The sequence below is a fragment of the Bufo gargarizans genome, chromosome 4 (assembly GCF_014858855.1).
Source record: "Bufo gargarizans isolate SCDJY-AF-19 chromosome 4, ASM1485885v1, whole genome shotgun sequence".
In the NCBI taxonomy this organism is placed as follows: domain Eukaryota; kingdom Metazoa; phylum Chordata; class Amphibia; order Anura; family Bufonidae; genus Bufo; species Bufo gargarizans.
The window spans coordinates 528,759,104-528,774,351 of NC_058083.1; the positions used below are offsets into that span (position 1 = coordinate 528,759,104).

Genomic DNA, 15,248 nt, shown 5'->3' on the forward strand with positions numbered 1-15,248 from the left:
TGGTGGAGCTGCCGGAGTTATGTAGAAGTGCCAATCTCTACATACCTTTGGCGTATCCAGCGCCAGTTCTAAATGTAAGACAGCTTGTCTAAACCAGGCATAGAAAATGATGAATAAGATGGGCCTACTGACCCGTCCCCTTCGACGCCCACTTTTTTAGACCAGTCTTAATAACTGTGCCCTAAAATGTCTACTCATAGCTAAGGGTCTCCAGTCAACATCACCTTTGTTATTCCTCTGCACATTCTAGATGAGGCTGTGCTAGTGTTCTGTAAAGCATTACGATAATGTACCTAACCAGTGAGGCCATGACTTTTTCAGACAATAATAGTAGTATTCTGTCTTAGAAGCAGCTGCCTGGCATTGTGCTGTTCATCTGTGATTTACATCTACACTGAAAAACATTGAATCTCAATTGCCAAATAGATGTCCAAACATGTGGAAGTTTAACCTAATCTTTTTTTAAGACATCAAAAACCATTTGTGGCCATGTCCTACATAGCGAAAAACAACAAGAGAAAATGAACACACAGTATACTCCACTGCTGTTGGGGGAGGTCAGTGGAAAATGTCATTACATCAGTCTATAGAGGATTTGTAGAACCTCAGCTTCACCTACCTGATGATCCAGTGGGACATTCTGCGTTTCCTCTGGACAGTCCTGGGAATATAGAGAACTGGGACATCTCTCTGGTGGATTTCTCTGACTGGATCCATCTATGGGAAATACACACAGTGACTGAATACATTGTCTATATATGATGATCAGATGAATCTGACTTCCAAAACTGTTTTCTCCTCTACAGTCATGGAAGGTCTCCTCTTACCCGGTGATGTGAGGGACTGGTGATTCTCCATCATGATGTCCTTGTACAGATCCTTGTGTTCTTCTAAATACTCCCACTCCTCCATGGAGAAATAGACAGTGACATCCTGACACCTTATAGGAACCTGACAACACAAGGACACAGTCATTACCAGACCCCTCCCTTGGCGTTATTGTATAATGTCCCAGCATTCCCAGCAGCGCTCACCTCTCCGCTCAGCAGCTCAGTGATCCTGGTGGTAAGTTCTAGGATCTTCTGCTCATGTATCAGGGAATGAGGTGGAGGCTCGGTGATTGGGCTCTGGGTCCTGCTCCATCCTCCTGACACACGGGGTGCCACACACTCACCAGGCGACTTCTTCACTACTGTGTAATCCTGTGTATGGGGAGACGCCGATCACTACAGAGATTCTAAGAATCCTTCACCTTTCCAGTCATTTCCCTGGTTTATTACTAGAGATAAGAGTGATGTCATGTGAGACTCTCACCTCTCCAGTTATCAAGGAGATGATCTCCAGGGTGAGGTCTAATATCCTTGCAGCCATGTGGTTTCTGTCTTTCTCCATCCTTGGTGGGTTCTTGATGGAAAGGACCATTGTCTATCATAAAAGAGCCCTGAACCTAAGGAACCTGAGGGAAACAAGAATGGTCGAGGGAAAAATTTTGATTGCAGGAATAATAGGTTTGAGTGACAGGTGGTGGTCCATTGTCTATTATAAAGAACCTGAGGGAAACAAGGTGAATTGAGAGGAAAATCACAAAGTAAAATTATTTTGATTGGATAAGCCATAAGTTCGAGTGATAATTGGGGGTCCAGCTGTTAAGACCCCATTGATTGTGAGAATTGAGTCTGGTTTAGTACTGCATCCCCTTCAATATTTTTTCTTAAACTTGGCACTCCCAGCCTCCACTTTGCAGGGAAAGTGAGGAGAGGACACAGCGCTGCAGCCCCTTCATCTAGAAGAGGTTGTCCCCACCGATCACACACTGACTCCATATCCTAGTGATATCACAGAACATTGTGTGATGGAAGATCCCTCTAATCCAGAAGAACAGCGACTCTTACAGGGGTCTGGGGGTCTCCTAATATTCCAGGGGGAGAGCAGACATGTCTGAGGAGAACTCCCCTCCTGACCTCCAGACTGTGTGAGCAGAGACTTTCTATGGCCGGTGCTGCCCCCTGCTGGCTGGACCTGCTATACATCACCTATAGAACCGCTCCATTCTAAAAAAAACAGAACCAAGTCACACATTCCCCGACCAATAACTGACCTGCAGATCTCACCTCCTGGGGCTGCAGGACCTGCGATGATGTCTCATTGGTCACATGACAGTAAGTTTTAAACAAAAACAAAAAAATCACTGCTTTACTCCTCCCCTCATGTGACTGATCACATGACCATGACATCATCAAAGGTCCTGAAGTCACTAGAATATAACATCTAAAGATAAGTTAGTGTAGCCTCCTCCAATACACAGCAGAGACTAGAAGGAAATGGCTAAAACTACTCTCAATGGTTCCCCCTCTCTCACTCAGACCGCTCCCCATAGTTCCCCCTCTCTCACACAGACCGATCCCCATGGTTCCCCCTCTCTCACACAGACCGCTCCCCATGGTTCCCCCTCTTCCACACAGACCGCTCCCCATGATTCCCCCTCTCTCACACAGACCGCTCCCCATGGTTCCCCTCTCTCTCACACAGACCGCTCCCCATGGTTCCCCCTCTCTCACACAGACCGCTCCCCATGGTTCCCCCTCTCTCACACAGACCGCTCCCCATGGTTCCCCGTCTCTCACACAGACCGCTCCCCATGGTCCCCCCTCTCTCACACAGACCGTTCCCCATGGTCCCACCTCTCTCACACAGACCGCTCCCCATGGTTCCCCCTCTCTCTCACACAGACCGCTCCCCATGGTTCCCCCTCTCTCACACAGACCACTCCCCATGGTTCCCACTCTTACACACAGACCTCTCCCCATGGTTCCCCCTCTCTCACACAGAACGCTCCCTATGGTTCCCCCTCTCTCACACAGAACACTCCCCATGGTTCCCCCTCTCTCACACAGACCGCTCCCCATGGTTCCCCCTCTCTCACACAGACCATTCCCCATGGTTCCCTCTCTCTCACACAGACCGTTCCCCATTGTTCCCTCTCTCTCACACAGACCGCTCCCCGTGGTTCCCCCTCTCTCACACAGACCGCTCCCCATGATTCCCCCTCTCTCACACAGACCGCTCCCTATGGTTCCCCCTCTCTCACACAGACCACTCCCTATGGTTCCCCCTCTCTCACACAGACCACTTCCTATGGTTCCCTCTCTCTCACACAGACCGCTCCCCATGGTTCCTCCTCTCTCACACACAGACCGCTCCCCATGGTTCTCCCTCTCTCACACAGAGCGCTCCCCATGGTTCCCCCTCTCTCACACAGACCGCTCCCCATGGTTTACCTTCTCTCACACAGATCTCTCCCCATGCTTCCCCCTCTCTCACACAAACCGTTCCTCCTCTCTCACACAGACCGCTCCCCATGGTTCCCCCTCTCTCACACAGACCGCTCCCCATGGTTCCCTCTCTCTCACACAGACCGTCCCCATGGTTCCCCTCTCTCACACAGACCGCTCCCCATGGTTCCCCCTCTCTCACACAGACCGCTCCCCATGATTCCCCCTCTCTCACAGAGACCGCTCCCCATGATTCCTCTCTCTCACACAGACCGCTCCCCATGGTTCCCCCTCTCTCACACAGACCGTCCCCATGGTTCCCCTCTCTCACACAGACCGCTCCCCATGGTTCCCCCTGTCTCACACAGACCGCTCCCCATGGTTCCCCCATCTCTCACACAGACCGCTCCCCATGGTTCCCCCATCTCTCACACAGACCGTACCCCATGAAAAAGATATATTCTGCATTAACAATAAATCTCACGTATCCCCGTTAGTCTCACTTATTGTAGGGTAATTTACAGTTCATAAGCTGTGTCCATAGGATGGTGCAAACTTAAAAAAACTGTTCATACTGGGATAGTATTGGGGCCAGGAGAAATTCCATATAGATACTGTATATGTCCAGTCTTCACAGTAAATGTGCAGTTCTGTTTAAACTGATTTGATGAATATAATCCCGCCTCAATTAAAGCTGACAGTCTGCAGGTAAAGCTGACAGTCTGCAGTTAAAGCACATCTTGTTAGTTTCATTTCAAATTCATTGTGGTGGTGTATAGAGCCAAAAATGTTAGAATTGTGTTGATGTCCTAATATTTATGGACCTGACTGTATGTATGTAGATATCATAAAGCGGAAGACTGATATTGACATACGGCACATATATATGTATTTGAATCACCTACGGTCTCAATAAAATGGTACACTCCCAAAGCCTACGATATAACACAACATGAAAGGAGTGCTTAACACACCAATGATGAGTAATAAAAAGTCAAATTTATTAATATCTTAGTTAAAAGTTAGACATAATTTCACAATACATATATGTAAATAAGCAGGGACTAACCACAGTCACACATCGCCCTGCTATCAACCCTATCACAGTAATAATGAATGGTTATACCCCAAATGACCAATGGAATGTTGGAACAACGTCCTAATAAATATGATGGGTCAAAAATGCGAGGTGTACATGCAGAAACGTGTATGCCCCAAGGAAATCAAGGCGACACTAACAAGGCACAAAACAAATAAGTCTACTGGCCAAGAGGTGCAACTAGCATATAGAGCAACATACCGAAATTGCTGGGGCTGACAACGGGGCAATGCGCTCCTCGACGCGCGTTTCGCGTGTGTTCGCTTCCTCAGGAGGAGTGAATGGTTAGGGGAGGGGGACGAGTTAAAAATATATTTTTTTCTCCACACACAACAGTGTAGAAAAACCAAAAAAGGGGGTCAGTCAGCACATACCAAACCGCAGGAGCACATTGCTAAGGCAGGGGAATAACATTAAAGGACAGAGACATGCAATGCAACAATAAACTGCAATATAAAGTACAAAATTGCATAATAATAACAAGTGCTACACTGTAAGTGCGAGATACTTAGCAAATCGTTTTGTACAAAATTATTTGAGCCCGTCTGCCGAGCGTCAAGGCGATCTCTGTTAGACGGGTTCCTACGCTAAATTCTACCTGTTAGGTGCCATGACGGCTACCATACACTTCAGGGAGTGTAGGTTACACAGCAGGCCCACTCCACAACACCACCGGCGCCAAACAGCTACCAAGGACCGCAGTGAGAGTCCACAAACTAACTCACTCCTGGTGCCATGGCTTCAGTGAGTGAAGTGGAGCAGGCCTGACTATGTACTAACACTAATTAAAATCAGCCTATGAGGCAGACAGGGTGGTCAGGATTGCATGACTGAGGAGGCAGCCACCCGTCTAACAGAGATCGCCTTGACGCTCGGCAGACGGGCTCAAATAATTTTGTACAAAACGATTTGCCAAGTATCTCACACTTACAGTGTAGCACTTGTTATTATTATGCAATTTTGTACTTTATATTGCAGTTTATTGTCGCATTGCATGTCTCTGTCCTTTAATGTTATTCCCCTGCCTTAGCAATGTGCTCCTGCGGTTTGGTATGTGCTGACTGACCCCCTTTTTTGGTTTTTCTTTGCAGTTTGTATTTGAGGTGTGGCTGCCTCCTCAGTCATGCAATCCTGACCACCCTGTCTGCCTCATAGGCTGATTTTAATTAGTGTTAGTACATAGTCAGGCCTGCTCCACTTCACTCACTGAAGCCATGGCACCAGGAGTGAGTTAGTTTGTGGACTCTCACTGCGGTCCTTGGTAGCTGTTTGGCGCCGGTGGTGTTGTGGAGTGGGCCTGCTGTGTAACCTACACTCCCTGAAGTGTATGGTAGCCGTCATGGCACCTAACAGGTAGAATTTAGCGTAGGAACCCGTCTAACAGAGATCGCCTTGACGCTCGGCAGACGGGCTCAAATAATTTTGTACAAAACGATTTGCCAAGTATCTCGCACTTACAGTGTAGCACTTGTTATTATTATGCAATTTTGTACTTTATATTGCAGTTTATTGTCGCATTGCATGTCTCTGTCCTTTAATGTTACACACAACAGTGTGCTGCATCCTCCTTTTTCCAAAGTCTACTTCCTGCACCAGAGGACGCTTTGCACCTAAGTATGGCTACACCATCTGAAATCCGTGACCCAGATGTCTTCACCTACAGTAGGGAGGATGAACTGAGTATCTTGCGTGACACGGTGAGAGACACCACTTTTCTATTCACCCCGTCATTGCTGGACACCAAAAAGCAATTTGAATATGAATCCAGGCGCCTAATCAATTTGGAGCTCCATATGTTCACTATGTGTGAGTACCACCAGAATCACAGAATAGCACGTGGCATGAGGTCACAGTTGAGACCGGATTTATTCCCCAATAATGTTGATTTCTGCACCAGATTCACCCAAATATGCAATAAGTTTGCTTTTGATATGATATTGCTCAATGTGGAGTTCTTACAAACAGAGATAATGGTGGTACAGGAAATTGTCCAAAAAAACACAGCATTACTGGAAGAATTGATGCCAGCTGAGGAATATGCGGCATATATTACTTCATGTGTACCACACTTTGATAAATTGAAATCCGAATTGCAGGATAAGAAACGACATAAATGGATACGGGATATGGAGGACTACACACGTGTTTTTTTTTTTATATATGGCAACGAGACCCCAAAAATATTAGAGGAGGAGATAGGAGGCAGAATTATTCCTCTGACAAAAGAAATATGCGACCAAGACCTCAAGATCATGAAAATCAGGAGCAGGGAGAGGCTGGTCTACAAACAACACTCCCAAAGCCTTTTTTAGGACTGGGTCCAGATTCAACAGAACCAGGAGGGGCGGTAAACGCCATCACAAACGGGGAGGACAGAACCAAAAACTACAGACCCCAACGCCAGAAGGCACTAAACAAAAAGAGGACACAGTGGTAAATATTTCTTCTTTTACCCTAAATGATGCACAGCAATCCGTGTTGAACAGGGGGCTCTCCTTTTGCCCCGTGTCCAAGACGGATTGGTTCAGCATGGAGTTGGACTTGCATAGGTTCCTACGGAACATTAAACTTAAGATTTGGTTTTCTACACAGTGTCAAACCCCTAGATGTGATGGGGATAGATCAACTGAATTGTTTTTGTGTAATACAGGGTTATATACTAAGAGCAATTTTAATCCTATAGTAGATCACCCAGCAGTTGATGCTTTTTTCCTAGCAGTACGGAGGGATATTGATGAGTTAAAACATGCCTCTGAGGGTAATTGCCTGAGATATGGCAATATCACATCAGATGAGATCACCGCGGTGGGCTCTCTGGCCTCCAACCACAGCCTCACCATCAAGTCGGCCGACAAGGGTGGTGGGGTTGTGGTTATGGACACCAGTGAGTACATCCGGGAGATCTATGGTCAATTGAATGATGTACAGGTGTACAAGCGGGTCACACAGGACCCCAAATTTGGTTTACTAAGAGAGTTGCGGCACATCTTGAATCAGGCCCGAGAGGCCGATATCATTGATGACAAACTTTTCTCCTACCTTTATTGTGATAAACCGTGTACGCCCATTTTGTACACCTTGCCTAAAATCCACAAAAGATTGGTTCCCCCCCCCCCCCCCGGACGACCTATTGTGTCCGGGAGGGGGTCTCTATTCTGTAATGTGGCGATTTTTCTTGACAGAATGCTGCGCCAATATGCCATCTCTGCGAAATCTTTCATTAAAGACACAGGTGACTTTCTGTCTAAGATAGATGATCTTGACATCCCTGCAGGCGCAGCTCTGGTATCATTCGACGTGTGTAGCTTATACACGTCGATTGACCATGAGTTGGGCCTTCAGGCGGTAGAAATATGCCTTAAGGATTCAGATCACACTGAAGTTTGCCAAGCTTTCATGTTGACACTATTGAGATTTGTTTTAACCAAAAATTATTTTCTGTTTCAGGACGATTTTTATGTGCAGATGCGTGGGACGGCGATGGGGTCCAACGTGGCGCCCACTTACGCTAACATCTACATGGCCCACCTTGAGGAGTCGTCTATATATGGCAGCCGCCCCTTCAGACATGTTCTGGGGTGGTGGCGCTATATTGACGATATCTTCTTGGTGTGGACGGGCGACACGTTGGGCCTCCTCGCGTTCCACGCATTTCTCAATTAAATCGATCCAACAGTAAAATTCACTGTGGTCCATTCTATTGATAAATTGCAGTTTCTGGATACGGAGGTCCGGATCATGGGACCGGGATTGATGACTGATCTGTTTGTGAAGACCACTGATAAAAATAAGTTGTTGCGCTATGATAGCCATCATCCCCGCTCCATGATTCGATCATTGCCCTTCAGTCAGTTCCTCCGAGTACAGAGGATTGTGAGGGATAGACAGACTAGAGAGATACGGTTTGATGAAATGGGTCAGAAATTCTCTACTCGAGGGTACCCAAAGAAATTGATCAGAGGAAGCATCTCGCGAGTGGATAATAATCCACTACAGTCAGCCCCAAGGTAGGGTCCTCAAAAAAACTACAGTATTCCCTTTGTCTCCCAGTTCTCTGCTGACAGTCCGCAAATCGCGGCTGCCATCAGGAAGCATTGGAGGATGATAGGGAATAGTTTCCCACAGGTTGAGGAGTTTGATACACCACCTCTATTTGCCTATCGTAGAGGATGCAATTTGGGAGATAGATTGGTGAAATCTGACGTGGGCAGTGCCAAGACCAGCGTTAGAGCATTATGCGGCTCCACACGGACTGGCTGCTACCCGTGCTATCATTGTATAAACTGTAATCTTATGCTGAAAGGTGATGAATTTTTTAATCCGGCTACCAATAAAATGATTAAAATTACCCAATATCTGACGTGTGATTCGTCCTACGTGGTCTACCAGCTGACATGTCCCTGTGGGAGGTGGTATGTTGGTGAGACCACGTGGGACGTAAAGACACGGTTTAATCAACATCGGTACTCTATCAGAAAAGAAAAAATGGATTTGCCAGTGTCCAAACATTTCAAAGAGGCAGGACACACACAAAAAGACCTGAGGTTCCATATATTGGAACAGATAGAATTGGGAAGGCGGGGGGGGGGGGGGGTGAGATAGACAAGCTCTCCACAAAAAGCAAGAGCTATTCTGGATTTTCACCTTGAAAACCTTGAGGCCCAACGGGTTGAATGTTGATTTTAGAGTGGATTAGTGGTGTCTCTCGCCTTGTGCTGCTTGGTCCTTATCCCCTACTGTAGGTTGAATGTACATGTGTACATAGGAATCAAGTGAAATGAATTCGGTTTCTGTATGAAAGATTTTTTGGAAAAATTATTTACTTTTGTTTTTAGATTCACTTACTGATCATGGTCATGACTGATGCCCTGTATGGTGAGATGAGCATCGCTGGTCCTGTCGGCTACCCACAGCTTTTTTCTGCCACGCCCACATACAGGATGGCCCGGCTGCTGTTCCGGTTCAGATGTGGAGTATGATCCATGTTAGTCGGGAACCTACCCACATAGTGTATATATATATATGTATCTTTATTTTAATGGGATTATTATTGTTACATTTAGTTCTGGCATCAGCCACTCTGTGTACGGTGTGGAGGGTGAGGTGGTCCATTGGGGTGGGCGACAGTTCGCGGGGAGGCCCTTTGCGATGTCGTCACCTCCTCAGTCCGACGGCGATTTGTCTGCTGATAAGGTTTATCACCGCCGTGAGACACCAGCCTTCCCTATTGTGTGCACGTCAGAGTGGCTGCATGGCCAGCGAAAATGGTTGATAGGACGCCGTATCCTGGATGTCCTCATTTGTTTACTGTAGGAATCTCGGGACCGTTGCGATCCAAACCTATATTTTGGAGAGCACCCGACAGTTATAAGGAGGGTGATGAGGGACTGATGGTTCCCCCTATCCTTTCCCAAGGTGGTCAGAGGGCCCATATATGGGATGGTTTCTGGTGGGTTATGCGGCAGATGGGGAGTTGGGAAGGAATGGGTTAAGTGGAATGGTGGTGTGGCTATGGAGGAGGAAGGGGAGGTGGCAGTAGTGGGGGATAAATACGCCCTCCCCTGCTCCTGCCTCTTCCTCTGTTCGGTGAAGGAAGATGGTAGGTCTGCTAGCTCCCTGTCCCCCAAGAGATATGGCCGCAGGAGATGTTCACTTGCGTGAAGCGCTCCTGGCTAGGTTTAGCGAGGAAGGGGAGGGCTGGCTGCGCTCTTTTTTGAGCGGTCTTAGCGCTCCTGCTTCCTCCGTCCCTCATGCGCCTGTGGTGATGGATGCGGTGGTGGCTCCGCTAGTGGCTGTTTCTCCCCCCAGTGCCTTATGCGATGCGCCGGTGGAGCGGCGTTCGGGTCGTACTCACCGCCCCCCGGTTCGCTTGGGACATTCCCCTCCCTCCTCCCTGGCTATTGCGTCAGCTGATGTGGCAGTGCGCAGGCGCGCTGCCTCTGTTCGGCGCCCGGGTGTAGACTCGCGCCGCCGGCATGTAGCTCCGCCCCTTCCGCTTCCGCCTGCTTTGCCGCCCCAGTTGCGGAGTTCAGCGGCAGTTCAGGCGACCGGCGTGTGTGTCATGGGGTCCAATAGCAGTGCCCCAGATGAAGGGGACAGGCATGCTTTGCTTGGGGGTCCGGGGTCTGGTCAGCATGTGGCTATGCTGCCTACTCCTATAGTTGGTAGTGATACTGTTATGGGTGCTCCGCTATTGCCCCCTTCCCTCCCACCGAGTCAGCCACTTGCTGCCCCCTCCTCCCTGGTCCGGTCACGCAGGCGCAGGGAGGTGTCATTGTCCCCCTCCTCATCGGTGGATGGCAGGAGCAGGGGTCGGCGGGATCGCCGTAGTCGCCGTCAGCTGCGCGGATCCCGGTCGTCTAGGCGTAGTAGGTGGTCCAGATCCTCTCGGTGGCGCTCCCTGTCGTCTTCAGATGGGTCATCGGGCGCCTCAGGGGAGTCTGTACGTTCACCGCGTTCCCGACGGGATCGGCCGGTCCCAGTTGAAGTGTCCAGGGCCGCTAGCCTGGTGAATTTGGCGGTTCACAGGGATGTCGTTCCTGTACCTGCGATGGCTGCGCCAGTGCCTTCTCTTGCTGGTGAGTACCACTTTGCCGGGGCGTGGGGTAATAGTGGGGCTACTGCCGGGTATTATTAAAATCCTTGTTAGACAGATTGCCAGCCTCATCGTCACCTGCAGCTTCAGTGGCTGTGGCGCCAGTAGCCGGGCCGGTGTCTGGGGAAACATTGTCCCCCTCGGTAAGGCCCTCCCCTCCGGTGTTGGCGGGCGTGCACAAGGATTCCTTTTTCTGTGGGGTTAGTCCGCTGGGCTCGCATTTGGAGGAGGCAGTTAGGGAAAAGATTTGGTCTAACCAATATGTGGACATTTGGTCCCTGATATCGGTGGACCAACACACGGTGGATAAAGAAAAACGTTTTTTAGATAAGCCATATGATAGACGGATGAAAGTGTCCAGGACTGTGAACAACTGGTTAAAAGCGTTCGCAGTCTTGGGTTGTGTTATGGGCCAGCGTCATCCTGAGCGCTGTGCGGAGTTGTTCATATACCTGGACACTATATATAGTGCCTATAAGGCGCATGGGGGCAGTGCGTGGTGGAGGTATGATGAAGAGTTTAGGAGACGTTTAGCGCTGCAGCCGGAGCTGGCATGGGGGGTTAAGGCCACAGATGTATGGCTTCGACTTATGGTGTCGCAGCGACCCCCTCCCTTTCCAGGGGCGGCCGCTGGTGTCGGGCCTTCCACAGCTCAGGGATCAGTGGCCGTTAGACGACCAGGCGCGTGCTGGTTGTTCAATGAGGGTTTTTGCAAATACGCCGGTCTGTACAAATATAAACATAAATGCTCAGCTTGCGGGGGCCCTCACGGAGCGGGTAGATGTACTAAATCCCAGGTTAGGCCCGGGAGAGTCCCTCCTGTCTTTGAACAAAAGGACGCCGGTCAGCGTGGTAGAGATGGCGCCGTGGCTAGACAGGTACCCCAATAGGGAGGCTGCGGGGACGCTTCGTAATGGTTTTTCTGAGGGTTTCTTTATACCGTTTGTTCTTAATAGGTCCCCGGTTTACTCTGATAACCTTAAGTCTGTCAGAGAAAATCCGGAAGTTTTGGTGGAAAAATTGCAGAAGGAAGTGGCCGCAGGTAGGATGGCGGGGCCTTTTATTGCCCCTCCGTTTGCTAATTTGCGGGTTTCACCGTGGGGTGTGGTTCCCAAAAAAGAACAGGGGAAATTTCGTCTCATACATCATTTGTCTCATCCCCGGGGTATGTCCGTGAATGACGCCATCCTGCCTGAGGAGGCGTCGGTGACATATGTGTCGTTTGATAGGGCGGTGGCATTGGTGAGGAATGCGGGGCGGGGTGCCCTTATGGCGAAATCGGATATTGAATCCGCTTTTAGGCTTTTGCCCATTCACCCTGACTGTTTCCATTTGCTTGGCGGTTGCTTTAAGGGCCTTTTCTACTATGACATGTGTTTGCCTATGGGGTGCTCCATTTCGTGCCATTATTTCGAGATGTTCAGCTCCTTCTTGGAATGGGTTGTTCGAGTGGAGTTCGGGTTGTCGTCAGTGATTCACTATCTTGACGATTTCCTTTTTGTGGGTTCACAGGAGGGTGACGGCTGTCGGCTCCTGCTGGCCACATTTTTGGAGGTAATGGCACGTTTTGGAGTTCCTATTTCTGCGCAAAAGATGGAGGGTCCGGTAACTTGTCTTTCCTTTTTAGGGATTGAAATTGATTCGGTGGCCATGGTGTTTCGGCTTCCTTTGGACAAATTGAGTACTTTGGTGGGGTTGATCGAGGGTTTTTTGGTAGTTGAAAAGGTGACCTTGCGGCAGCTCCAGTCCCTCCTGGGTTTGCTTTGCTTTGCGTGTCGGGTCATGCCTATGGGTCGGGTTTTTTCGCGGCGCCTTTCTTTGGCTACGCGGGGGAGCCGATCCCCTCGGCATCGCATTCGGCTCACAAAGTCATTAAAGGCTGACCTGAGGGTGTGGAGTTCCTTTCTGGGTTCTTATAACGGGCATACTTGCTTTATTACTGAGTTGGTGTCGAACTCTGAGTTGGAATTGTGGTCTGATGCGGCTGGTTCTTGTGGTTTTGGAACGATACTGGGTAAGGAGTGGTGCGCGGCTTCCTGGCCGGATGAGTGGCGGGTTTTGGGCCTTGTCAGGAATCTCACACTGTTGGAGCTGTTCCCTATAGTAGTGGCGGTGGAGATTTGGGGAGAACGTTTGGAGAACCGGCATGTTTGTTTTTGGTCGGATAATTTAAGTACTGTTCAGTGTATTAATTGTTTGTCTTCTTCCTCCCTCCCGGTGCTGGCGTTGCTGCGTCATTTGGTGCTTCGTTGCTTGGAGCGGAACATCTATTTCAGGGCCAGGCATGTTCCCGGAGTTGACAATCGGATCGCTGATGCTCTTTCTCGCTTTAATTGGCAGGTGTTTCGGGAGTTGCATCCGGAGGCGGTATCGGATGGGCTGGAATGCCCTCAGTTCCTGTGGCAAGTAGTGGCCAACAGCTGATGTCACTCGTGAGTGCGTCAGTGTCACCAGCGACGTGGCAGGCGCATGGTAAGGCCTGGGCTGAATGGTTGGCGGTGTGTGGGCCGAGAAATGTTGCTGGGAGGGATGATATTCGCTTGGAGGTGACTGTGGAGTGGCTGTTGAGAATGCGGTCTATGGGGGTTTCTGCCCCTGTTGCGCGGCGACGGCTGTCCGGGGTGGCGTTCTACTTCAAATTATGCGGTTGGACGGATGTGATGAAATTTTTTGTGGTAAGACAGGCTATGAAAGGATGGCAGAAGGAATATGTGGTGAGGGATAACAGACGGCCTGTTTCTTTCGCTTTGCTTTGCAAGATGATTGAATGTTGTGGGACTTTTTGTTCATCGGATTTTGAGGGTGCTGTGGTGGCGGCTATTTTTTGCTTAGCCTTTTTTGCGGCCCTGAGGGTGGGTGAACTGGTTGCTCCATCAAGTTCTAAAGCTGGGGGTTTGTTGCAATCGGATGTTGTGTTGGCGAATAATGCTCTCAGAGTACATATTAAGAGGTCGAAAACGGATCAGTTGGGGACTGGGGGCGTGGTTGCCGATATTACCGGTGTCGGGATTAGCTTGCCCAGTTAGGTTGGTTGGCGAGTATATGGCTGTCAGAGCAAGGGGAGTGAATTTTCTTGCGCATGCGGATGGGTCCCCATTTACGAAATTTCAGTTTTCTTCAGTTTTGCGCAAATGCTTGAGGCAGGCGGGGGTTGTTCCTAGTGAGTTTGGTACTCATTCTTTTCATATAGGGGCAGCTACTGAAGCGGCTAGAGCGGGCCTAACTGAATCTGAAGTGATGCGTATTGGTAGGTGGCGATCTGCTTGCTTTGCCCGGTATATTCGGCCGGATCTGCTGGTTTGAATAAAAAAAAAAAGAGGGGTTCAGTGTTTACAGTATGTATGGTGGTTATGTTTTTCTTTTTGTCTTTTTAGGTGCTGTTCGTCCGGTGGTGTGGTTATTGGGCCACTCTTATATTTTCTGGGCGGCGCAGAGAGCGGAGCGGAGGCCTGGAGGCCGGAACTTGGGATTCAGGGAAGTGGAAGTTTTTTGGAAAGGTATAAGGGGCCTTCGGTGGTCGCAACTGTTGCCGGAGGTGGTCGATTTGGGTCTCCGGTCCGCTGGTCCGGTAATACTGGTGATTCATGCGGGCGGAAATGATTTATGTGCCCTTCGGCTTATGGAATTAATGGCGCTCATGCGCTCTGATCTAGAGCGGTTTCCGGCCTTCTTTAGGGAATTGGTCATCGTGTGGTCGGAGGTGATTCCACGGTTGGTCTGGCACGGGGCTCGGGATGGTGAGGCACTTGAGAGGTGCCGGAAAACACTAAATGCTCGCATTTCGCGCTTTGTGCGTTCTCGAGGTGGTATAACGGTCCGTCACCGTCAACTGGAGGGAGACAACAGGGCGTTGATGAGGCCGGATGGTGTGCACTTGACGGTTTGGACATATTTTTGTCTGGCATCCAAGACGGGATAGAGCAAGGTTTATTTTTACTGGGTGGTGGTCGGAGTCCTGTATAAATTCGGCCTCCTCCGTGGCGGCAATGTGGAGAACAGAAGCATGATGGGAGACGATCTGGAGCACGTGCCCTCTGGTGTTCAGGGGTTGGCACACGCACAGAAGGAGTGGTTGGAGGAGGAGTTTATAATTGCCTGTATAATGTGAGCTGTGGCCGACAATCACCCAGTAAAAGAGAGTTTTAAAGTTGAAAGATGTCCGTGTCCTTTGTTATAGGATAAGTTAATGAGGGGGTGGGCCTGAAGGTAGGTGTTATCCTAACCCCTTATTTCCCTGAATACCAACAGTCTGGAGAGCACCCGACAGTTATAAGGAGGGTGA

At 49.4% G+C, this 15,248-nt stretch overlaps 1 protein-coding gene across 2 annotated transcripts in view; it reads right to left on the bottom strand.

The window, feature by feature from the left end:
- Window positions 1-1,988, bottom strand: part of LOC122934749 (oocyte zinc finger protein XlCOF22-like) — a 39,387-nt gene extending 37,399 nt beyond the window's left edge. Inside the window, exons 1-5 of one of the 2 annotated variants that reach the window (XM_044290430.1) lie at window positions 1,893-1,988; window positions 1,315-1,456; window positions 1,035-1,202; window positions 828-951; window positions 620-717 (exon numbers count right to left, since the gene is read on the bottom strand). In XM_044290430.1, coding sequence (XP_044146365.1) covers window positions 620-717; window positions 828-951; window positions 1,035-1,202; window positions 1,315-1,422 — 498 coding nt within the window. In that variant the 5' untranslated portion in view covers window positions 1,423-1,456; window positions 1,893-1,988. Of the gene's footprint in view, window positions 1-619; window positions 718-827; window positions 952-1,034; window positions 1,203-1,314; window positions 1,860-1,892 lie in introns of those variants that run through there. The other variant, XM_044290431.1, reaches the window with a different exon arrangement.
- Between the last annotated feature and the right edge of the window lie 13,260 nt (window positions 1,989-15,248).